The 26,989-nt window shown below is 27.4% G+C and overlaps 1 protein-coding gene across 1 annotated transcript in view; it reads left to right on the forward strand.

The window, feature by feature from the left end:
• LOC129964121 (cytochrome P450 2J4-like) overlaps window positions 1-24,311 on the forward strand; it is a 37,957-nt gene extending 13,646 nt beyond the window's left edge. Inside the window, exons 5-8 of the mRNA XM_056078811.1 lie at window positions 1,527-1,651; window positions 4,349-4,604; window positions 7,734-7,924; window positions 23,930-24,311. Of these exons, the coding sequence (XP_055934786.1) occupies window positions 1,527-1,651; window positions 4,349-4,604; window positions 7,734-7,924; window positions 23,930-24,111 (754 nt within the window). The 3' untranslated portion in view covers window positions 24,112-24,311. The remainder of the gene's footprint in view (window positions 1-1,526; window positions 1,652-4,348; window positions 4,605-7,733; window positions 7,925-23,929) is intronic.
• Window positions 24,312-26,989: the final 2,678 nt, after the last annotated feature.

Consider the following 26,989-nt stretch of genomic DNA (forward strand, 5'->3'; position numbering starts at 1 on the left):
TATTGTAACATAACGAAACGCAACTGATGAATGTAATTTTTTAATGAAAATAATTTATCTATTTTGATTTTATAAGTTTTTATTTCTGCCATGTGAGCATGTTTGAAGGTTTAGGCTACTTTGATACAAAATGATTAATTATTAACTAGTCCACTAGCTGGTTCGCAGGGGACAATTGTTGAATTTTTATTAAGTCATTCAGATAAAACTTCTAGTCCATAATTCCATAAATTGCCGGACATTAAAACACTGCGATTTTAATTGACTCACATGTGTTCTACTACTTGAGTACATAAACCTGTTTAATGGAGACCAGTTTCATAACATCACAGAGCTAAGAAACACTTACATGTGCGGTTCATCGATCTTCAAAATTTTAAAATTAAATTAATTGTTGTTGAGATGTTGTAAAAGTTAATTCTACTGTTTTATACATTATGTAAACTATTGAGATGTTAAATAGAATAATTTTTCTTCAGTTTTCGAGAAGAAGGAAGATATTCTCTGAACTAAATAATGGATGAAACAATGAAAACGATTTGAATTTCAGGGGGTTATGTAATCTATAGTTAAAAACCAGGCAAAGAATTATTTCTAAAATAAATGTGACAAATTCAGGTAAAACGTGTTCAGCTATTAAATGAGGATCATTGAAAAGGCAATTTTTTAAATATTAAAATGTTGTAAAAATCATTTTTATAAATCAGTATTTTCGAAAGTTACCGCGGGATATCTCCAAAATTTTGCTTACTGATTAATTAATTAAAATTTCAAAAATTCGCTCTAAGGGTCACATTCGCATTTTTTAACTATTAATGCACCGAATTTTGAAGCTATCAAATGGCCTGTAAAGTGCCAACAGTTTCATATTCATCTTTATTATAAGTAGAGATAAATATTTTATTAGCTTCGAATTCACTCTAACTGGTAGAAATTGTATTGAAGGCTTATAAGCCAGTTAACAGCTACGTTGCACGAGCAATTGCTTTTGTATTGTGGTCATGTTACTAGGCTGTAAATCACAAGGTCTCAGGTTCTATTCTCGCTCAAACCAATCCGCCACAAAATCCTCTCACATGTGGCCTTTATCAATGACTATTTTTTAAACTCTTATATTTCTATTTAGATGCAAATGTTTGCAACAATGTTCTATTCTAGATCCATGCATTAATATAGATTTTGACTATCAGCAAGATAATTGTCTAACACATCACAAAAACTGTTATGAAATATCTATAAAAATTCTGTCTTTTTCTATCCTGTGTAATTTTTTTTGTCTTTTAGATTTTTCATTTAAAATATTTTCTAAACAAATTGCTGGTTAACTTAACCAAATTAAAGTATGTAATTGAAATTTTAAACGTTGGTAATCTTTTAAGAAGAAAAATGCCGAAAACCTGAGAAATATAACTCTCTTTTTAAAAAAAAAAAAAAAAAAAAAAAAAAAAAAACTTTTTTTATTTCATATAAAATCAGTTAAAAAATAATTTTGTATCATTTGTTTTTCTTTTTTTTATTTATTACAGAAGTGAGATGGAACGACGTAAAAGTATTCCCTCAGACGAATGGAACGAAGAAATTTTCATTGACGGATACTTGAAGGAAATTCAAAAGACCAAAGAAAAAACAGGAGTGAAAACTTGGTTCAATGGTAATATCTTTCATCAATTAAGTAATTTTTAACAAATTAACTTATTAAGTCATTAACTGTTCTCTTCTTTTGTCAAAAACAATAAAAATTCAAAAATTTTGGAAAGTAATTATAAAATAAATACACATCTTCAATAAAATGTCATTTTTAAATATTTAAAACCACAAAAACTTTATTTATTCATCAATCTTATGGGGTATTTTTTTTCACTGAATGTTTTACAAGAGAACGATAGTAACCATTGTGTAACAACTCATTTGCTCTTGACGAATGGACAATCAAATAAACATCTTAGATAAGACCGTCTTGTCCTTATACTTTTCTGCGGAAGATTACATCCAGGAATTACTGGAGATATCAAAAGATAAAAATAAGCATTTTAAAATTTTTGAATTCAGGCAAAATTTATAAATTCTCTGAATAATAAAAAAAGACTTCTATAGAATGGACAGATAAGAAAGATTTCTACAGATCTAGATTGGATGAACATTGCCCTTTTAAATAGAATTCGGCATGGAATTCCGCTCTTAAATATAATCCCTACGATATTTGTGATATAGTGAAATTAGCTAGCTTATTGTAGGTAACTGTAAATTTATTTAAGAATTACTGTAAATATCAAAAGATAAAAATAATTATTTAAAAAATTTTAAACTTAGGAAAAATTTATAAATCCTCCGAATAAAAAAAAGATTTTTACATTTGCTGTTAACTAGATTAGATGAACATTACACTTTTAAATAAAATTCTGCATGGAATTCTGCTCTTAAGTATAATTTCTACGATATTTGTGATATAGTAAAATTAACTAGCTTGCTGTATATAACTGTAGGTTTCTCAAATTTTTTAAAATTGGGGACTGATTTAAAAACTATTATACATTTAAATATATATGTTTAAATTTATTGGACAGGCCAGAATGAAATCTTTAAATTCATTCTCCCCTATTTGATATTGCAATTGGAATTTATATTATCTCTTAGTACTCTTATTTGTTATAACAAACCTAAAATTCACTGGAAAGCCTTAATATGTTAGTGCATTATTAAAAGCACAAGTACGAAATATAGATAATAATTTTTTTCTCATTAAATTTGGCCATATATCGGTAGATACTATTCGATTAGAAGTAGATGTTATATAATCGACGCTTTTTAACTTCCATACACAGGCAGTTATCTCTGTTCAAGGTGAATACAGTAATGAGCACTTTTAAAAAGGAAGAAGAATAGTCGAAACAACTATTATGTGCGATTTCATTGCCGTTATCTTAAAGTCGACCTAAGAGTCTTTTTATATAACTTTTCTGAAGGTTATGAAGATTATTTATTTGTATTTTAAGGTACTACTTCCATTTTTAAACTAAGTACACTTCATGATAGATAAATCATATATATATTTATATATAAGCAGTTGCGTGGCCGAATAGAAGAAACTTTTGAAATTTTTAACTTCGAATTATTTTATCGCGATAGGCATATTATGTACAAGGAAGAAGCGACGAGATGTATCAGTGTACATCGCTATACAAGTGCAGAAGAGCAAAAGAGATAAATCTTTCCCTCAGTGATTTTATTACGAGATTTTGATAGGGATTTCTTTGAGATGTGTAATCTTAGGTAAGGGACATTTAGGTATCTTTAAAAGAATGTGGTAAACATTAAGGATTTTTTTATCCCTTCACTTGCATGTTGAGAAAATGCTGAAGTGAGCAATTTTATAGAGCGCTGTATAATAAATTTTTAAAAAATGGAAATTGGGTCAGGAAATAAGAGGACATTTAGAATGAAGTTAATATGTGGTAAGTTAAGATAAAAATTTGGAAACTAATTAAGATTTAAATTAGATTTTAAAATACCATTACATATATGTATATCTGTATAATATGTGTGTGTATGTTCTTCATAATTTCAAAGAAATGGTTCAATTTTTAACTTTTGTCCGTATTTCTTTGTTAGGGTTATGATGAGCTCAGTACAGTATACTGAATAGGAAGAACAACAGTAGTCAGCAAGAAAAATAAAAGAAACGTAAAAATGTATTCTGAGGTTATATGATTTTTGATTGGAATATGCTGACACAGCATTTTGGTTTCGTGGAAAGAGATGAAGAGAGAACAAACAAGATAGACAAATTTCCAATACGCATTAGTCATAGGACATACAATTGAAAGATCAGCATCGAATTTTGTTTTATAAAACAGTTGTGTTTCCTTTATCATCCCATAATAGATGTGTAATGACTTGAGAAGGAAAACATAGTTTTAAAAACACACAAGACATTTATTCACAGACATAGACACAATTAAAATTAAACATAAATAAAAAACAGGTTTAACATTTTAAAATCTCTGGGATTTTCAAAACCAAACTAATTTAAAATCGCTAAATATAAAGAGAGATCAGGATTCGGCCATCACACAGTGCAAAAGCCAAAGTCTCTCTTCTCTCGTCTCATCCTTTCTTTTTATATCATCGAAGCCCAGCTCACTTCAGTTGAAGTTCCAATAAGGCTAAAGAGGTTCAAACAAATTTGGCTCCAGAGCGACTTGATTTCAATTGAGCGGAGGACGGTACAGATGTATCACAATTATTATTTTAAAGAAAAAAAAACAGTAAAGAATTTATTATATCAGAGCCTTTACCTGTACTTGATACTAATTCCAACTATTATCTATATTCCGTCCTTTCTTTTTAGAAAATAACCTGACTGGCAGCTCTCAAGCGTTATTAATTGGCGGAAGCGACACCTCGCGGACGTTCCTTTGCTGGATCTTCCTGGCCATGGCCATCTACCCCGATGTGCAAAAGAAGGTCCAGAAAGAAATCGAAGCTGTTTTGGGAAAAGATGGGAAACTGAAATGGTCGGAGCGAGCTAAGATACCTTATACATATGGCACCATTCTGGAAACTCACAGATGGAGAACCATTACACCTGTGGGAGTACCACACTGGTAAGAAGAGTGCTGAATTCTTACAATCAATCTTCTATTATCTGAATAAGGACTGAAATCAAACTATTTTTTTCCTTTTTGTATAAAAAGATAGACTTGTAATTGCCAAAGTATTTGAAATCAAGATTTTGTCTCGATGTTTCGGAATTCCCTGCTTTCAGCCTGAAAAACAAATTTCTATAATCTCTCTCTCAAATCTCACTCAAGTACTATTTAAGACAAATGGATAAAATTTAGAATGTACTCTTTGTATCAAATTTGTAAAGTTTTATTGAATTTTGGACGAAATTGGTTTAGAGGAAATTCGTCTGTCTGGTTATATGAGTACATACGAACACAATAACTACAAAACACAAAAATCTAGGAGGTTAAAATATGATACGCCATTTTAACATCTATTGGGTAGATGCTTCCAAATTATGAAATAAATAAGTCAAGCGATCAACCGTCTGTATTTTCGATTGCATGTAAATTCGATATCACATAAATACAAGATTAAATAAATGAAAATTTGGTATTTAATCTAATGAAAATCTAAAATTTTTTCAATCTGTCTTAAAAAAGCACTGAAAATGCATATTCGATTTTTTTCACTATAGTAAGAACATAACTCTCTTGTGCGGTACTATGAAAATAAAATTTTGAGCATTTGTGTTGTTCCAGTATGTTAAATAGTATCGGAAAAGATTTTATGAAGATATTTCCCGTTAGTTTATTGGAATTAAAGTCAAAGTTAAAGGAAAGTTTAAAACAAATTGAATTTTGAAAAAAAAAACAGGTTCTCTCGCAACTCGGCCTGGTAGAGGATGGAAGCCGGTATCGGAGGATACGATCACAGATGCTGCGACTGCAATCGTTGAAAGAAATCAAACGAGCACTGCCGGTAATAGCAGCACACGTGGAGTTGCCCGACATCTGGGTGGTAGTGCTTCAACAGTATGGAAAGTTTTAGAAAATTTCTTCAATTTTATCCATATAAAATTAGCCTTTTGCTTGAATTAAAACCTACAGATTATGATCTCCGATTAACTTTTGCTTTGAAATTTCTTGCCAGGATGGAGGTCGACGAGGCTTGGACAATTCTCTGGAGTGATGAGGCCCATTTTTATTTGAATGGGACTGTTAACACTCAGAATTCTAGAATTTGGGCATCTGAACAACCCCATGCATTTCAAAAAATTCCACTCCATTCTCAAAAAGTAGCTGTAGTTTTACAGCAGATTTTATCATTGAACCATACTTTTTTGAGACTATTACCGAAGCAGGATTGCAGACTTGTTCCGAAAATGCTCAAAGATATCATGATATGCTGAATAGTTTTGTTATCCCACAATTTCAGCAAAGGCAATGCTTAGATAAAAGTTGTCTTTATGCAGGATGGAGCACCACCACATATTGGTACATTGTGTAGCAACTGTTGCACCTTCACTTTACATAAGAAAGAGTCATTAGTCGCTGTTTCCGTGTTGCATGGCCACCTCGCTCTCCGGATCTAACCTCATGTGACTTTTTTCTGCAGGGTTATTTAAAATCGAAGGTTTATTTTGGTGGGTCTCGAACTTATCAGTTTTAAAGGAAAGCATCACACGGACTGTTATGAACATGCCTCCTGAAACGTTGCACTCAGCTGTAGAGAGTACGGTGTACAGAATTCAATGCTTAGTCCAAGAAATTGGAGGGCATATTGAAAAGAGCCGATGTCTTACCCTCTTTAATTCTACTAAATAAAAACAAAAGAACAAAAAAATTAAAAGAAATTGAACAAAACCTCCTCTCTCTCTCTCTCTCTCTTTTTTTTAATTTGTAACCATTTATTTTTTTAATAAAGCACATCTGTGGAAAATTTGTTATTCCTTTATCTGTTTATTGTAGCTTTTTAAAATTTTGTCGTGCAGTTAAACTTAAAATTTAGATCAAAAGCGCCACATTCCCCCATCGGCAATTTTTCGAACTAAAATTTTCTTTCGCAGATTCCTTTTTCCCATGTCGTCAATTGTCTCCGTACGGAATTTGGTGGCTTTGAGGCTGATAGTTCGAGCTACAGAGGTCTCTCAGTACCAGCAGCTTAAAATGAAACGCACTATGTGTGTGTGTATATATATATATATATAAAACTATCAGAAAATTTTTTTATTCCTTTATTTGTAAATTTTTTTATCTTTGAACAAATTTATCAAACTACCAGTTAAATTTGCATATATTCAAAATAAATAAAATCAATACACTTGCAAGTAAACAAGGGTTATAAATTTTGTGAAACAGATAAAGTAACGAGAATTCATTATTGCTAAAGTTATAGTTAATTATTTATTGAACAAAATAGCTATAAACTTCAAAGATACGCTTAAGCAAAAGCATAAAGCATAAAAATTTTTTGAAATGTAAAACTGACTACAGATTAGATATAAGCTGTACAAATCAACAACGGAAATATTACTGAAATTATCTGAAAAGAATAGACAATTGTTAGTACAAAAAATTATACATTTTATCGATATTCAACATAGACAGAGTATAGAATAGGAATAGGGAAGAGTATACAAGGTTTATGCTTCTAGCATCAAATGTCGACGCAGGTAAAGCTAGCCGAATACATCCAATAAGCAGATGTATTAAAATAGCTTTTCAAATCTTGGAAAGAGAAAGCAGATATTGTTAATGAAAATCAATTTTTTTCCCTTCTTCTTCATAATTAAATAAAGATTTCAATTTTTATTAATTTCTAAAATTCGTTTCAAAAAAATGTTGGTTATAACTATGACTAGACACTAGTGTAGTCTGAACATTGAGGCAAAAGACAGGACAAAAAGTCGTATGAAAGTATTCGGAACTTCTGTAGTTTTAAAATGGAAATCTGCAGAGAAAGCATTTTTAGTTTCGTTGCGTGTTGTGCTCAGTGTGTGAAAATAAGAATCTACGCATCTCAGAAGTTAAAGTGACACCTGATTTCCAGTGATTAGGAAATAATTAATTTTAGAACGCGGATAAGTTGAAATTATTGCAGATATAAAAGTCTCTTTATGCAAATATAATACTATTATTATTTCTTTTTTGAAAGCTGTCCAATAACACCATTATTATTTCTTTGCAACGTTAGCATTATTAATGAAAAAACGTTTCATATTATAGTGCAAGCCAGGATACGAAAATTGGAGGATACGATGTTCCCAAAGGATCAGGTGTTCTTCCTAACATCTATGCTCTTCACAATGATCCTAAATACTGGAAAGATCCTGAGAGATTCATGCCAGAGAGATTCTTGGACAAGAACGGCTGCCTAATCATGACTAGACTCGATAGCTTTGCGCCCTTTTCGCTTGGTAAACCGATTCGTTACTTTTCATTTATTTTCTAAATATTTTTCGTAGATTCCTATTAGTGGTTCTCATTACAAGACTTCGGAAAAATGTCATCATCGATCATGCATGATACCTAGACCCAAAATCCAAAATCACCCTTCGTTCAAAAATTATATATATATGTGTAATAGATTTTGAATCCTGACGACTAAATAATATGTAACATTAATTTGGTTGAAGCAGAATGTAGGTTTGAAGACATAGAAGACGTTTTGCAGTTTTTAATTCCTTTTAATATTCATTCCGGGAAAGCATAATTATTTACAAGCAGAGACGCGGACAAGGCACGTCCACCAAAGTGTGACACAAAAGCAGAAGTAAAGAAGAAGGGAAGAAGGGCGAAACAAATTATCACTAGTCTTATATAAAATGGGATTTCCGGCCACTCGCCAATTTAATACACGTGGTGACCTTTGACACATTTTCAAGGGCATCGAAGGGATCACTTTCATTTTATTCATAGTATTGATGACACATTATTTTTACAAAGGAAGTAATTAAACCGAAAGTGGAATTAGATCAAGAAATAAGAGAATTTTTTTAGAATGAAGTTACTATGAGCTAAATTAAGATAAAATCTTAGAAATTAATTAAATTGAAATTAGAATTAAAATATCATTAATATATATATATATATATATATATATATATATATATATATATATATATATATATATATATATATATATATATATATATATATATATATATATATATATATATTAATGATATTTTAATTCTGTAATGTAAAAGTTTCGAACGAGTTCGTAAATAGGATCTGGCTCAAAGGGGTTGGTAATGATGTGGGAGGGTTAAAGTTTTCATTTCGATATAACTTTCTTAATATTGAAGATAGAAAAATAAATACATTTAGATCTTGTTAAGACGAATCACTTTTGTATTTGAAGTTTTTTGATAACTGCAATATCTTAGGAATTGGGCTCTGAAAAAAGGATTTTCACACCCTAATTTTGATTGTTTCCAGCATCAACAATTTATGTTGTCATATATAAAGGAATCTACTTTATATCTGACCTTGCCTTTCAACTTGCCAATAGGAATTTTTTTTTTTACAAAAAGTTTCCAGTTACATGAATTTATAAAGTGCCACAAATATGACAAACTTAAAACGATGTCACTTAATATCTATGACATAATCACAGAATCTCGGCTTGGTACTGGACTGTCGCAAATTCTAAACTCGAGCCTCTGAAATGCAGCTGTGATTAAATTCTCTAGGTTGAAGCGTTCTTTTGATGATTAATGGAATAAAAGTATCTGAAGGAAAAGTATCTGAAGGAATAAAAGTATCTAAAAGGAGATATCTGAAAATTCGAATAACGTCATTGTTATCTGACCACGGTTCAATGTAAAGAGATTCACCAAAATACAGCTTGTATAGATTCAAAACGAGATTGTAGTGAATAGCATATAAGCACGTTAACAGCTACACTACCCGAGCAATTGCTTTTGTATCGTGGTCATGTTACTGGAATGCGAACCACAAGGTCCCAGGTTCTATCCTTCGCTCATACCAATCCGCCACAAGATGTTCGCCGGGCTAAAAAATAATATCATTTCCTTTTGCTAAAAATGCATAAAGTATTATAAAAATATCTTGTCTCTGCGCAATTTTTGTGTATCGTAAGATCAAAAATTGATATTGGATAAAAGCGATAATTCAATTTTCTCTTTTAATAAGTCCTTGGCATACTTTCTTTTGAAAATATCCTGATCAAAGATTAATTTGAGGTAATAAATCCAAAGTGATTTTTATATTTCCATTTATGTCAAAATATTCTTTTATCGCTTCCTAAGGTGTCTTTCATTGTTCAGCTTTTAAGTAATAAAACTGTTAACAAGCAACAGTTATTTTATCACAAAAAGCTTCTTGAACCCATAAATATTTTTTTAATAAATTTTCAAATTATTTAAAATTCGAAAATTCATTGTAAGGAAAAAGTTATCAAACTTGAATCTAAATTTGGTTCCAGATGTTTCAAAATTGTGAATAGCAGATAAATTGACCATTTTTTGCGCTATTCATTTTTCACGTAATCTAAAATAATAACATATATTTGTTAGATAAATAAGCCTATACGGAGTTATTTGTTTTATACCGTTATGAAAAATATGTGGCGTTGGCAACAGGAGCTCAAATTGTTCAGCTCAAATGCATTCTACTTGTGGCGTTGGCAACAGCAGCTAAACTATTTATATTATTTAAAATAACTGGCTGATGGAACTTTGTAAATTGTCGTCATTTTCTATTTAATTTTGCTGCACTTCAAACTCTGAATTTAGTTGATCATTGATGTGTATCGCATATTATTTCACCAAGTATTTAAAGAATTATTAATTAAATTTTTGGTTTTTTTGTGGGTGAAGTACAAAAATATAACAAATAGTAATAAAGATAAAATACCATTAGAATTGAGTACATTTGAGATTTTATAGTCATGTAGTAATAATAATTTTATTTCGGAAAGGTGGTCAAGAAATCTACAGAAATACATAGAAAATAATTAAAAAGTGTAACTTTTTCATCATCTGTAACTTTGAAGTGCTTATGAATTGATTCTTAAGAGAAAGTGGAGACTCATATTCATATAAGTGATGAATTTATTATTTCAATGTGCAATATGGTATATTGTCAAATTTTGGTGTATATTTTACGAAAAACGAATCAAATTATTAATAAGCAATATTCTCAATGACTGTCCTTCCTTCGATTTATAAATTGAATTTTATCTAAAATTGGAAATGAATCCATTTTTTGTAACAATTTTGTAAATGTAATTAATCTTTCCCCGAAACAGTGACATTCAGATTCTGCATTCCTTCTATTTTATGCTGTATTGCAATTATTTTCCTTAAACAATATACTAATGCTTTTTCTCTTGTTAAAATAAATTTCACATCATAACATTTGCCAACGAAAGTGGTCAACTACGTTTTCTTTAGTCAATTCAACTTCTTAATAAATTGTAAACCGGCAATCGAATTTATTATTTATTATCTAGACAATTTTCCATATTGATGTAAATGGCATCAACATTTTTATGATTTAGTTCAAATTCTTTCCTTTTAATAAATTTCATAATTTTTAACTATAAAACAGGTTTATATATATATATATATATATATATATATATATATATATATATATATATAACCAGTTTTATGTGTAAGCATTATTTTATGTGAAGCAGAAGGCAGGTTTGAAGACATTGAAGATACATTTTATCGTTTTAAAATTCATTTTAATCCATCAGGAAAGCATAATTATTTACAAGCAGAGACGCGGACAAGACACGTCCGCCACAGCTCAGCACAAAAGCGGAAGTCGAAAAAGAACGAAATAAATTATCCCTCGTCTTATATAAACTGAGATTTTGATAGAGAAAATATTTCTTCATAGTGCTAATATATTAATAAGATTCTAATGGGGATTCTGATGTACGTCAATCACAAGTAAGCGAAACACAGGGATCTTTTAAAAAGAATGTGCTTGCTCCCTACTTAGTTTCCCTTCAAGCGGAGCGTGTGAATGTGTCGGCGTTTAGTCGATTCAGCAATTTTATAAAGCTTCTCTTGAATTAATTAAGTACTGAAAGTGGAATTGGATCAAGAAAAAAGAGAATGAACTTACTATGGGCTAAATTGAGATAAGACTGTAGAAATTAATTACATTGAAATTAGAGTTAAAACATTATTACATATATATATATATATATATATATATATATATATATATATATATATATATATATATATATATATATATATATATACATATATATATATATATATATATATATATATATATATATATATATATATATATATATATATATATATATATATATATATATATATATATATATATATATATATATATATATATATATATATATATATATATATATATATGTTGTGTGTGTGTGTGTGTGTGTGCGTGCGTGTAAATTGTTTTGAGTACTACATTTTATATTAATCGCATTCCATTTTATATTTTGAACAAAGCAATGTATCTTTTTTTAAAAATATTTGCATCTATCAAATGAATTATTTTTCACATTTTTTTCACCTTCCCAAAGTTAAAGAACGATTGAGTTTTTCTTCAGAATTTTTTTTTAATTTACTACATGGGGATTTCATTCAATTGCTTTCAAACGTTGTATTTTCCTAAATAAGATTATTTCAAATAAACTTATTTCGTAATAATGAATAATTTTGTTATTTCGTAAAGTGATTAATATTTTGCTTTTATTGATATCATTACTGACTGAAGTCTTAAATATTATATCAATATCGATCGTTGCAATTCTATAACTTAATTCTAATTATTTTCTCAGAATTTTAATTGCAATATTTATCAATATAACTATAATAATATATTTTCTATTAAGGAAGGATAACACTGTATCAAACACCCTACATAGCTGAATTTTTTTAGCCGAATAAAATATTTTTGAAGTGCACAAAAACACTTTTGAAAGAAATTAGATGAATCATTTTTTAATGGAATAAATTGATTCTTCATAATATATACATAAATATATATGTATATACTTCGAAACCATTAGTCTGACACCATTATTTTGTATTAGTGATGGTCGTATTTGAAGTAAAATGTGAAAAATTGTCTCTGGAAAGGGTTAAAAATTTTTTTTAAATTTAAAAAAAATATGTAATTATTAAAAAATTAAATTGTACCATTTATTTTAATATGTTTTTAACTTTCAATTAATGGGTTTATTTAGCACTTGAGAAATTTTTGTTGCAGTTGATGATATTTATGCAATTTTTTGGAGCAATACTGCAGAAATATTAGACTATAATCTTGATTATGATAAAATTATTATATTCCAATCAAATAAACCTTCTCACTAAATTCGTATAGTATCCCAATTGTAATGCATTTTTAGAAGCAATTTGTAATTCAAAATTTTAAAATCTATTATTTACGGCAAGAATATATATATATATATATATATCCTTCAAACAAAATACTTTACATTTGATGTAACTTCATCTGCTATTTGTTGATTTTTTAAAACTCCAGCCCAGTCAATTTTTAAAAACAATTTTACTATACTATTTGGTTTTAAGATGATTCATTTTGCTATAACGTTTCTAGAATTTTTTTCGTTTAAACCAGATGGAAAAGAAAATAATTAAAAAATTTAATTAAGAACAATTTTTAAAAAACCCATTTTTATTGTAATACTAAGTAGCAGAAATTTATTTTAATATTTTGCCTTTTTTAATCTTGAAATTAATTTCTCACTAATGCACAGACAGGTTATACTATTCGTACGGAACCTAAACTTAAGTAAGGACTAATGAATAATTAAATTCCAATAATACTGATAATTTGTTGTCATCGAGAATATATGTGCATATAATTTCAGGATTATCATATCAGGATGATTAAAAAAATGGGCAACACAATGTAATTTTTATAAAGATAAAATATATTGGTTATAATGAAAGTAACTGAAAACAGCGTTAATTCATTTCATGTTAAACTACATTCACTATTCATTTCATGTAGTTTTATATGAATCTAATTATATTGAAGAAAATTTTGAAGATGAATACAAAAAACAAAGGAAAGGAAAATTTCGAAGTCTAATAATGATACAGATAAATAAAAATAATTTAAAAGCGTTTTCTACAACGTTGTTTTATTTCCTTCCTTAAAAAGATTTTTTTAATCTAGTCGGAAAAATTTAAGTTATGCTAAGTGACATTAATAGATACCAGAATTTTTTTAATTACAACTGATATAATTTATGGACAAATTTTATCAAAAGAAACCGATTTTCTCGCATTTTCTGAGGCGCTGCTATCTCTGACATTTAGTCTTTTTTCACTTGCTGCTGCCTAGAAATAAAGAGTTCCAAACATTATAAACGTTTTTTAAAAAAACCAATTTTTTTGGGTTAGTTCTAACAAAAAGAAGTCCAACAAATTTAAAGGAACCGCAACATCCACAGAATTGTTGAGAATAAAAAGTGCGAGATAAAAGAAGAATAACCAATATAGAAGTTTTATTTTATTTGCAAAGGAAATGAATAAAACATTATGAAATGGATTCTGCGTTTAGTTTTGGACGAAAGTTCGTACCTGAAAAATGTTTATCGCTTAAATCGTGATTTGTAGGATATATGTATTCCTTTTTTTAAAAAAAAATTATATCACATACTTTTGGATTTAAAAATTTATTCTGAAATGATATAAATTCACGGATAATTTGTCAGATATTATAGTTGGCCACTGCTTCTGGGCTCTGAAATTAAACCTGTCATTGAATAAATGCTTAACCTTATACTCAAAAATCTCTAAAAATTCAAAGGTAATAAAATATTAACTTCATGAAATTATTTTCGTGTTAAAATGATATTTGTTTGAAAATATGTGCAAGTTAAACGGAACTCTACTAATCTGTCCTGTGCAGCTCCAAAATACACATACTTTCTCTTTTATTATGTGTATTTTGGCGCTGCACAGGACAGATCATTTGACTTACAGCTATTAAATTGGCACATCTATATGTTTGAAAGCGTGAATATGCACTTCGGTTCGAATTTTTGTAATGCTAAAAAAATTTTAAAGAATTAAAAATCAAACGAGATTTTTTTGCTAATTAACTTACGAAAATATATTAGTACAAATATAACTTTTAAGTTGTTTTAAACTACAAAAAATTATTTGTAATAATACTAAATTTAATTGTTGTAAGATACTTTAGTATTGATTTAATTAACTTTTAACATATTTTTAGTATATTTTACAACAATGTAATCATTGTTCAAAATATACTAATGTAATGATACTAAATTTAATTGTTGTAAGATACTTTAGTTTTGATTTAATTAACTTTTAACATATTTTTTAGTATATTTTACAACAATGTAATCATTGTTCAAAATATACTAATGTAATGATACTAAATTTAATTGTTGTAAAATACTTTAGTTTTGATTTAATTAACTTTTAACATATTTTTTTGTATATTTTACAATAATGTAATCATTGTTCAAAATATACTAATGTAATGATACTAAATTTAGTTGTTGTAAGATACTTCAGTTTTGATTTAATTAACTTCTAACATATTTTTTAGTATATTTTACAACAATGTAATCATTGTTTAAAATATACTAATGTAATGATACTAAATTTAATTGTTGTAAAATACTTTAGTTTTGATTTAATTAACTTTTAACATATTTTTTTGTATATTTTACAACAATGAAATCATTGTTCAAAATATACTAATGTAATGATACTAAATTTAATTGTTGTAAGATATTTTAGTTTTGATTTAATTAACTTTTAACATATTTTTTAGTATATTTTACAACAATGTAATCATTGTTCAAAATATACTAATGTAATGATACTAAATTTAATTGTTGTAAAATACTTTAGTTTTGATTTAATTAACTTTTAACATATTTTTTTGTATATTTTACAATAATGTAATCATTGTTCAAAATATACTAATGTAATGATACTAAATTTAGTTGTTGTAAGATACTTCAGTTTTGATTTAATTAACTTCTAACATATTTTTTAGTATATTTTACAACAATGTAATCATTGTTTAAAATATACTAACGTAATGATACTAAATTTAATTGTTGTAAGATACTTTAGTTTTGATTTAATTAACTTTTAACATATTTTTTAGTATATTTTACAACAATGTAATCATTGTTCAAAATATACTAATGTAATGATACTAAATTTAATTGTTGTAAAATACTTTAGTTTTGATTTAATTAACTTTTAACATATTTTTTTGTATATTTTACAACAATGAAATCATTGTTCAAAATATACTAATGTAATGATACTAAATTTAATTGTTGTAAGATACTTTAGTTTTGATTTAATTAACTTTTAACATATTTTTTAGTATATTTTACAACAATGTAATCATTGTTCAAAATATACTAATGTAATGATACTAAATTTAATTGTTGTAAAGTACTTTAGTTTTGATTTAATTAACTTTTAACATATTTTTTTGTATATTTTACAATAATGTAATCATTGTTCAAAATATACTAATGTAATGATACTAAATTTAGTTGTTGTAAGATACTTCAGTTTTGATTTAATTAACTTCTAACATATTTTTTAGTATATTTTACAACAATGTAATCATTGTTTAAAATATACTAATGTAATGATACTAAATTTAATTGTTGTAAGATACTTTAGTTTTGATTTAATTAACTTTTAACATATTTTTTAGTATATTTTACAACAATGTAATCATTGTTCAAAATATACTAATGTAATGATACTAAATTTAATTGTTGTAAGATACTTTAGTTTTGATTTAATTAACTTTTAACATATTTTTTTGTATATTTTACAACAATGAAATCATTGTTCAAAATATACTAATGTAATGATACTAAATTTAATTGTTGTAAGATACTTTAGTTTTGATTTAATTAACTTTTAACATATTTTTTAGTATATTTTACAACAATGTAATCATTGTTCAAAATATACTAATGTAATGATACTAAATTTAATTGTTGTAAGATACTTTAGTATTGATTTAATTAACTTTTAACATATTTTTTTGTATATTTTACAACAATGTAATCATTGTTCAAAATATACTAATGTAATGATACTAAATTTAATTGTTGTAAGATACTTTAGTTTTGATTTAATTAACTTTTAACATATTTTTTAGTATATTTTACAATAATATAATCATTGTTCAAAATATACTAATGTAATGATACTAAATTTAATTGTTATAAGATACTTTAGTTTTGATTTAATTATTTTTTAACATATTTTTTTAGTATATTTTACAACATTGTAATCATTATTCAAAATGAAACATAAATATTTTCATTGTTTCATCAAACATTTGATCACGCGATTTTTCTTTTCATTGTTGAAAGCTAAGGTGGAAGAACTCTATTCAATATCTGCATATAAATGATAAATAAAGGTGGGAATTTATGTAATATTGCGAAAATTAGAAGATAGATGAAATGAACTCTTACATTTTTAGTGATGTTATGATTTCATGGAACTTTACTTTACCAGGATAGTTCATATACAAAATGAATAGAATAAATAAAAAAATTATTAAAATAATACTATTTTAATATCTCACAATTTGATAAAATTCTGATCATGAACTTATGTCTATGCGATTTATTCAAATCAAATACACTCAGTATTCCCAGCAAAGATGGATGGTTTTAAATATTTAAGAATATATACTTGAATAAATAGCTTCATTATCAAATCAAAATGTAAACAGAAACTCATGCCATATTTTTAAGATAAATTAAAATTCGACAACAGAATTCACAAACAGTAAATAACCTCCAAAAATACACAGTATGAATATTATAGGTTTAAGTAAAATATTGCAGAAAAATTCAAGTACTACAACTCAGGCTGTTTTTTTTATATTGTATATATTATTCTTAAGTTAATTACTATATTATATTTTTGAAAATGAATTGGGTTGGATTTAATATTAAATCACAAATAACGCCCTTTTAGAAACAATACTTAAAACTTTGCATAAGGAAATAGGAAATTAATTATTATAGTTGGTTCTAAATCATATAAATACCTCACATTACAGAATTTTTCAGAATACTTTTAATTGCTTGTGTTTCAAACACAATATATTTTCTAAATTATCTTATAATGTGATTTTAAAAAAATGGATTTGCTTCTTAAATTATACGAAATAGAAAAAATCATAAGATTTGTAAACTAATGAATTTCACATAAAAATATAATACAATTAATACTTCAATAATTATTTATTCATGTATTTTCTTTAATTCTACAAATGAAACAAATGATTTATAGAAGCAATATTGAAATACTGGATTTAAGGAACAATAATGCATTTCTTAGATGTATATTTAAATACGCTTCACTGTATAAAATACAAATTCAAATATACTATATAAATAATTATTTATCAATTCAATTTTAGATAAAAACCACATTTTACTTCCCAGGGCATTAATAATTAAAAATCGAAATCAAATCAAATGCTTAATGAATCAAAAGCTTATAGGAAGTACATTGTGTGATATCAATTAGCAATAGCATTTGTTTCTTCAATACATACGAAACATAAATAGGAATCAAAATCTTAAAGGAAGCACTGTATGATATGAATAAGCAATAGCATCTATTTATTCAATACATACGACCATAAATAAGAATCAAAAGCTTAAAGGAAACATTGTATGATATCAATAAGCAATAGCATGTAATTATTCAATCCACACAACCGAAAATAGAAATCAAAAGCCTACAGGAAGCACTGTATATCAATAAGCTATAACATCTGTTTCTGACACAGAATTGCTTATGTCGTTCCTTATTTTGTTTGCCAAAATCGCAGCTGAGTCAGAAAATGTCTCTGAGTCAACATTTTTGGAGAGCAAGTTGATTATAAACCAATTTTCGATACCTAAAGATCTAATTATAAGAACCAGATCAGAGGGGTTGATATTTTTGCATCTCATCTTCAGAACTTTCACTCTCAGAGCTGGAGAAATGATCAAGAATATTCTGTAGCCAAGAACTATATAGGAAAGACAGCACACCATGTAAAACCAGTACAATAGAAACGTGTATAATTTCTGGTAAATTATGTCTGTTGGTAGTATCATCACAGCTTGGTGAGACAATATATCTCCAGATGATGTGTATCTGTTGACAGTGCACTGAGTTAGCTTTGGAAGAATTTGGCCAGCACTGCAATATTCTTTCCAACATGGAGACCAGTCTATATCAGCAAATTCTATCACATCCACACTGCTCATTGGCGTTCTATCAAAGAACATTCCCAAGATGAGGATGCATGATGAAACATTTAAAGCATTGATGAATTCTGCTGCTAAGTAACTCATAAGATATTTCCTGTTTCTTTTAGCACTTGCAAGCACTATATCAGTTAGCCGATTTATATTTTCTTCTCTACTGTTTCCTTCATTGTAAAGTAAAGTCACCAAAATTTCCATTTTACCGGATTCCATGAACTTCCAGAAGAATCGCGGGGCAATGAACAAAAGAGCTTGGAAAATCAGAAGAATGCTGAACCATCGATCATCCACTTGAAAATATCCGATATTTCTGTCTCCAGGATAATTTTTATTGTAAACTATTGACCCATATTCGACATTTTTTGGTTGCCAAAAGTTGTTCTTACTTTTTGGTCTCAATTGACAAAAGTCATCCAAGAATTTGCGAGGAACGACATGTTCTGGTGAACACGAAATTTTTTCTTCAGGTCGGTTACACAATACAAGAATACTGAAGAGAATCAAAATGAAAGCCGTCACTCCATAATGCAGTGAGAAAATACCATTATCAATCACGACGTTAGAATGCTTCGTGATTTTCATTACACGCTGAAACAGACTTGCCATTTTCTAAATATTCCCTGTGACTGACTGTTCTTTTAAAAAATGAATGGTAGACTAATGAAATTCAACTGAGAGATCAGTTTGTTCCCTTGGGTAAAACAAATAAAACAAATACAGAAAAATAATAAACGCCAGTAGAATTGTCTGCAGTTACCATAAACTTTTTATGCAATCCAAAGAGTTGTTCGTTCAAAACCAAACTGATGCCTGCCTATTTTTTTTTCACTCTTATGGTAATCAGTTCTTTGAAAATATATGCATTTCTGGGTAAAAGCAGATTTTTATAGTTCAGATTATTTCAAATACTTTGAATAAATATATTTAACTTCCTGGAATCGATTTTAAAAAAAGAGAGAGAGAGAGAGAAATGGAATATATGTCTAATAAGTGGAGAAATCCATGAACATACTCTTGAAAAAAAATAAAACAAATAGGTATATTTTAATTTGTATCCTATTGTTCTAAGAAATAATATTTTGATAAATTAGCTTATTTTAACTTAAAGCTGGTATTTAATAAATATTTTTATATATTGTTGTTTTCAATGACTAATAAAGATTCAAAGAATGTATTTTATGCCCATGTGAACATTCTTTCTGTTGCTATTTGCTCTTTTCTGGATTTATATAAATAAATTTAATTAAAATAACAACTTCAGAATTCTAAAACCTTTATTTTAATTAATACAGTGCAGTAGTTTAGATATTTTATTTTTATAAATAATGTTTTGAATTTTTCATTCATTATCATTCCAATTCTTTTAGAAATGATGAATTTTAACTATGGAAATCAAATTGACAAATCAGAATTCTGATTTGAAAAAAAAATCACTTCTTGTAACAAAAAACTACGAATTATGAATATTTACTGATTTGCTGTGACACAGGGAATTCTCTAAATTCTTTTATTTGCAATGACACAGGGAATTTTCTTTATTCCTTTACTTTCAAACTAAGTAATAAAAAAAATTACTTTATATTGTAGTTTTAAAACAGTCATTCGATAATAAACATAAATCCTAAAATACGATATATTAAATTTAGCAAAATAACTTTCCATAATATTCATTTTAATTGGAAGAATGCAAAGTATCTTAACATAAGAAAATTTAACGAAGATTCGTCCTAAATAAACAATTGTATTTTTTTCTTTTTAATTTAAAGTTGAATGAAAAATATTTAAACTAGCCTAATATTTTGTGAAATATAATAACAAATGTGTAAAATAAAATCTAAGAATAAATAATGATGACATATTGGCACTCATATTATCACATATAGTCCTAGTTTTTCTTAAAGAACGTAAATGTAACGCAGTTTCGTAGAGAAATCTAGTTGTGAACTAAAAGTTCTGGAAAGCTTATTATAATTTATAATAGTTTTCAGTAAAGTTAGAATAAATGAACAGAAATGATGGAATTAAAACAGAATGAATGAAATATTGAAATGAATGAGTGGAAATAATCCTCATGCATCCTTAAAAATATATATAATCGGATAAGATGGAAATGTCCTTGTTAAAAATATCTGACATATATCAAGAGTCTCCAGTAAGTGTCAGAATTCGCATAATTGCTTGGCATGTCTGAGAAATATTTGATAAAAATCCTTATTTTCACTTGCACTGGAAAATTTCGATATTCAACAAGCATTAGAGACGAATGTTTAATAAAATTGTTTTTGTTATATAAAGGAACTGCAGTATTTTAAAATCATTATTGTTAAAACATATTATGATGTGTATCAAAACAGGAAATATGTCACAGCACATATAAATGAACCGCCAAATTGAAAGTGAACAGTACATTCTGAATGAGAAAAGAAAATAATACCCATAATATATTTACACAAAAATTAACATTCAATGTGTAAACAGGAATTCAAATAATTGCAACAACCTAAATAGAGGAAAGTTGATATGCGATTTAATAACGAGTTCCTCAATTCTAGTAACTGCCAAATATTGATTACAAACAGTCTAAAAAGGCTGCAAAATGTATATGCATCTTTTCTGTTCTACAAATGCCATAACTCAAACAAGGGGGATCCAAAAATAAAATTTTGAGCACTAGTGGCATTCACAGTTTGCTCTAGGCTCAATTTTATATGGAGTAAGAGGGAAGGTTTATTAAAGAATACGTGAGAAAGTTTTCGGGAGACCATTCCAGCTTGTAAACAATTTGCCTAAAGAAATAAATGAAAATCTAAGCTGTATTTAAAAACTCTATTTTAAATTATTAATTTTTAAAGCATTTAGCAAACAAATATATAACGTAATCTTTAAAATAATTAAATTTGGCGTCCATATAAAATAAATCCTTCCAATATCCGTTATTTTGCTCTTCAATGCAAATTTTTCTTCTTTGTTAACTGGAAATGTTTCTGTAAATACTTTTACACTATGTGCACAAGTTACTTTTAAAAGAATGAGGCTAAATTCATTCTTCTGTAGTTAGTAACAATCAAATCAATAGCTCATGGGAATACAGAATTGCTTACTTAGTGACGAATAACGTCATAAATATTTCAATATGTCATAAGGTTTTAGAATTCTCTACCATTAAAACAAATAACGAATCAATTTATCAATAATTTCAGTTTTAAAAATAGAATCTTATTACGTAGAATATCGATTGTAGAAATTTAAAATTAAATTCTGTACCACTATATCGATTTATAATTTATACATAAATTTATTTATAAATATAATTTAGATTAATATAATTTTTATAAAATAGACTTATTTATAAATAAAAAATGGATCTTATGGTGGGATATTCAAATAGGAGTGATAAATCCTAGTCTTTTACTCCTCACGGTAAACTTAGATTGACGTTCATTCAGTTAGATGTTTTAATAAACTTTGAGGCCAGTGGCCTGGCATTGGGGTAGCGCGTCTTCCCCGTGATCTGGGCGTCCTGGGCTCCAGTCCCGGTTCGGGCATGGTTGTTCTTCCGTTGTTCTATCTGTGAGATGTGTGAATGTGCCCTCCTGTAAAAAGGGTTTGTGCAAGCGAATGAGTGATGCGTAAGTAGAAAAGTCGTACTCTTGGCCCTAGTTGGCGCTACTAAAACAAGAGACGCTCTCCCATCGGCTTAAAATTGCTGCCTTTGTAACAGCGGGCTTGCCCATGGCAAGTGCCATAAGAAACAAAAACAACAATAATTTGTGATAAATATTTTTAATGATTTTCCTTATAAATTTTTCTCGCTTTTAGTTTTTTTTTTTAATTCTATCGAATTTTCAGGTTTACATTCAGTTGCCATTATTTCCGAAATTTAGATAAAACAAGCATTTTTTTTTAATTATTTGCGTAAAAATACAGAATAACAAAAGAATATAAATAAGTTTTCATTTATTTTTTTCATTTCAAGATAAAATAAAACAAATGGAAATTGCGTGTTATATTCATGTAAGACGCAATGAGGGACTGATTAACACAATGATTTACATGCTATGTGAGCTTCCAACTACAAATTGAAATTTTTTTTACCAATGTCAACATTTTTTTAGATAATTCTGAACCCGTTACGCGTTGCAGAGAAAATGAGAGAATTCTGGCTTTGAGGATAGAAGGCTTAGTTTTTATTACCTTATTTTAACCCAGTCCTTTTGTTTGTACTAGTTAATCTGTTGTAAAGAGCATAAGATCCTCTCAATGTTCACTTTGGAATTGAAACTTTTGGATCTTAGCTTGCCAGTAAAGATAACTTTTCATCAACTGATCACCACTCAAAATTAAGTTTTACTTCAGGATGGAGAGTCAAACTAATAAATGATGTGGGGTATAAATATAGCTATCCCTTACCAATGAGTGGGAGCGCCTCCTACTGGAAGGATTATACCGTGGCCGATGATGACTCTTGGAACTCAACTTTAGTTTCCACTGATGAAGTCGTTATGGTCCGATTATTAAGTTTTTTCCGTGTGCCTTGAACGCAGATAGGAGCAGCTGTTGAAGTTTATCTTAACACTAGTCACCCAGGGAACCTTAGATATAGATGTCTCCCATAGATGAAGGGTTCTGATTGCCCTAGTGCGTGCAGAGATAATGTGTGAACGGCTATATCCTACATATGACGAGGCGTGTCTTTTAAGGCGTGTATTCTATTGTGGTCGAAATAGACCATTAGGACTCAAGCATAGTTCCTGCTTATTTTGACGACAGACAAACTGCCTTTTAAAGGATTTCGTTCAAAATTTGATAAATATCCACAAATTTGATCATAATTCCAAGTGCCAAATTTCAGCTGTTTAGCTCAATGCGTTTTTGAGTAATCGTATTCACAGACAGACATAATGCTAAAAGTGGGTTTTTCGGTCTTTAAAGAGATTTGAAACGTGGAGATTCATCAGAATCTCGAGTTTGAATATTTCTATATTTCGTATACGAGAAATATAAATATGAATTATCTGCTTAATTAATTTTATTTCATTTTTATTTATTTGTTATTTTTTGTATATTTAATGAAAATATTTTTTTTAATTAAAATCTTTTTTCCTTCTTCTAGGTAGGCGAATCTGTCCCGGTGAGATGGTAGCGATGATGGAAATATTCCACTACTTCACCGTCATCATGCAGAGATTCGACATTCGGCCTCTGAGTGACTCTCCGCCGAATGCCGATGAAGGAATCAATGGAGCCACCTTCCAACCCATTCCACAGAAACTGAGATACATTCCGAGAGCGTGATAGGATATTCTCAAAACACTACAAAATTTCAATCGTTTTAGAATGTATCGAGGACTTCAAACTTTTCATCGTTTCAATAAGTTTACAAGAGAAATGATTCATGAACTATTTATAAGATAAAAAATATTGTGTAAAGCCTCCTCTAAAAAGTGAAAATAATTTTGATGATTCATGTAAATAAATTTGTTTCAAGTTATAAAGTTATTTATTTTTCAAAATCTCTATTTAATCTTTATTTTTTCAATTTTTTTTTCAAAGTGTCGCTCAAAAACAATATCACTTTGTGAGCGTCTCCACTTTTATAAACTCTGTGAGATTACATGAAATTTTCCGAAAGAGTCTACAGATATTAGTTCCTCATAAAAGCAGGGCCATAATTCTTTCATTTTCCATAATCTTAATTTTTGATGCCTTAGTCACCAAATAGTCACCAGGTCGAAAGTCATTGTTTTAGAATCCATTCAGAATACATTAAGAAATCTTTCTTTACAGCAATAATACTCACATTGTAGGTAAATGATATTCCGGATACGTAATATTAAATATAAATACAAAGTTAAAACGTAGTTATTGTTTTTTTTTTCATTAAAATTTAATTCCAGTTAATCATCCACAGCTTCCATTGGATGTTCTACAATCTAATTAAAATTTTTATAAAATATGCATTTAAATTGAACATCCTTGTCTTAAAACTCCTGAAATTTTGAAACTTTCATATTAATAGAAAAGTTTTCAATTCTTAAGACCTTTCTTTGTTTTACTGGATTCATCAGCAAATATGTTGCGATATAATTCATATATATTTTTAATATAGTATTTCACTATCTTCTTTAATCCAAAATCCTTCAGTATTTAGAAATCCTTTAAACCTCAAACCACGATTTTCTTTAATTGATTTATAAACAATATTCTCGTTTCTTTAACCAATTCGCAATTGGGTGAAAAAACAGATGCACTTTCAACTATTCTAAATTTCAAATTATTATAACGTTTTTCTTGCAATGATTCAACTATTTAGCAGATTAAAATTTTGAATAAGAAAGATAAATGTTATATCATCCAACTTTAATTTCTCCTACATGTAACATTTAAGCGTTTTTTATAATGTCCTGTGAAAAAGACAATGCTCCACTTTAAAGCTTGTAATAAAATTCATTATTTTATAATGTCCAATAATCTGAATTTGTGACCTTCAAAGGATATTCTAATTATAATGAAACCCTTTTCAGTAGATACTATTTTATATACTGTTTTATCTTTAGTTTTACGAGCCCACATTTTAGATCTTAATCCAACGAATTCATGCAATAATATTCCATGATTTTTATCTTTCTTTTACCAAAATCTTCTTGATTGGACTTTGTCATATTGTATTTCTTACTTTCCTAATAAATTTAAATATCAAAATAATCAATCACTTTTTTTATATCTTCCTAAAATTCTTGATTTTAAAACTGAAAATAAAACTATCTATATCTCTACACATTAACTTGATTGTATCTTCATATTTCCATTCCATCACATTGCAATAAATGTTATCTCTTTTAACATTATTAGTATTTGAAAAGAATATTAATATTTTATGATTTTTTTGTTACCTACTTTTAAGCACTCTTTCAATCTAATGTAGTGAAGAACATAATTATGTTTATAGTGATATAAGAAAGATTGGAATTATTTAATTATTTGACAAAAATAAACAAAAAATATTGATTAGTAAATTATATAATCTGATCTTTTGTTTACAAAAAATGTTCCTAAGTTTCATGCTTTCTTTTATTAACCAAAATATAATTGTAAATTTACTTTCAACAGTTTTAAAACGTGACATATTTATTGTCAATTTATAATCTTTAGAATAACAGTTCAGAATATTAAATCTGTAGTAGGTTCGAACAAAAAATATCTTGCTAGTAGTTATGGCCATTTATATGAATAAAAATCAATGTTGTTGAAGATACATTGACGCAATCTAATTAATAAACACAAAGATAATTAAAATATACTTCATGTATATAGCAACATTTATATTAAAAATAAAATGATGAATATTTTTTATCTTGAAAAGTCCATGTAAAATTTTCCAATAAAATTATTATATAATATAGAGAAAGCAAAGTTAAATGAAAGAAATTTCTAAAAACTCTAAAGTGACTGAAAAACTAACTGATAAGAAATGTTCGAAATGACGTCAATTGACATTTGACTGAAATGCTTTCTTAATCTTTCAGATTGGAGTTAAAAGATAACGTTGATCGGTAAAAAATTTCAGCCCTTCAAAATTGCCTGAAAAAACTTATTTTATTTTAAACTAAAAATTTGATCTAATCAAATACAATTCTAAATATTAAAGATTATTTGAAATATTCATTTAAAAGCCATTTTAGAATTCGATTTAAAGTGATCAACATATTTTGGAAAATTAGATATGACTTTTATTTCGAGATATCTAAATATGAGAGAAAATACATTCGAAAAATTTTATAAAACGATTTAAATTAATTAAATTATTAAATATCTAAATAATTTATTATTTTATTACTAAACATACTGAAAAGATAAAAGATTGAGAAATTATGATGAAATTAAGACGTTCTGATGAAAAATTTTTGAGTCTTTAAACATTTCAAATTATAGTGGGGGATTTAAAAATATTTTAATTATGAATTAATCAATTTAAATCAATTTTGAACTTTTTATTTTAACACACTTATTCAAATTATTTCTAACAATTACTTTTTTTAAAATTATCAAGTGAAGTGACTTAACATAATTTTCAGCTTTTTATCATTCATTTTGTTTGTTTGTTTTGTGGCGAAAGATTCATGTCTTAAAACTTATTATTGTATTTTACTCATTTAAAAAAATGAGTAAACAA

This window comes from Argiope bruennichi, chromosome 3 (assembly GCF_947563725.1).
Source record: "Argiope bruennichi chromosome 3, qqArgBrue1.1, whole genome shotgun sequence".
Classification (NCBI taxonomy): Eukaryota; Metazoa; Arthropoda; class Arachnida; order Araneae; family Araneidae; genus Argiope; species Argiope bruennichi.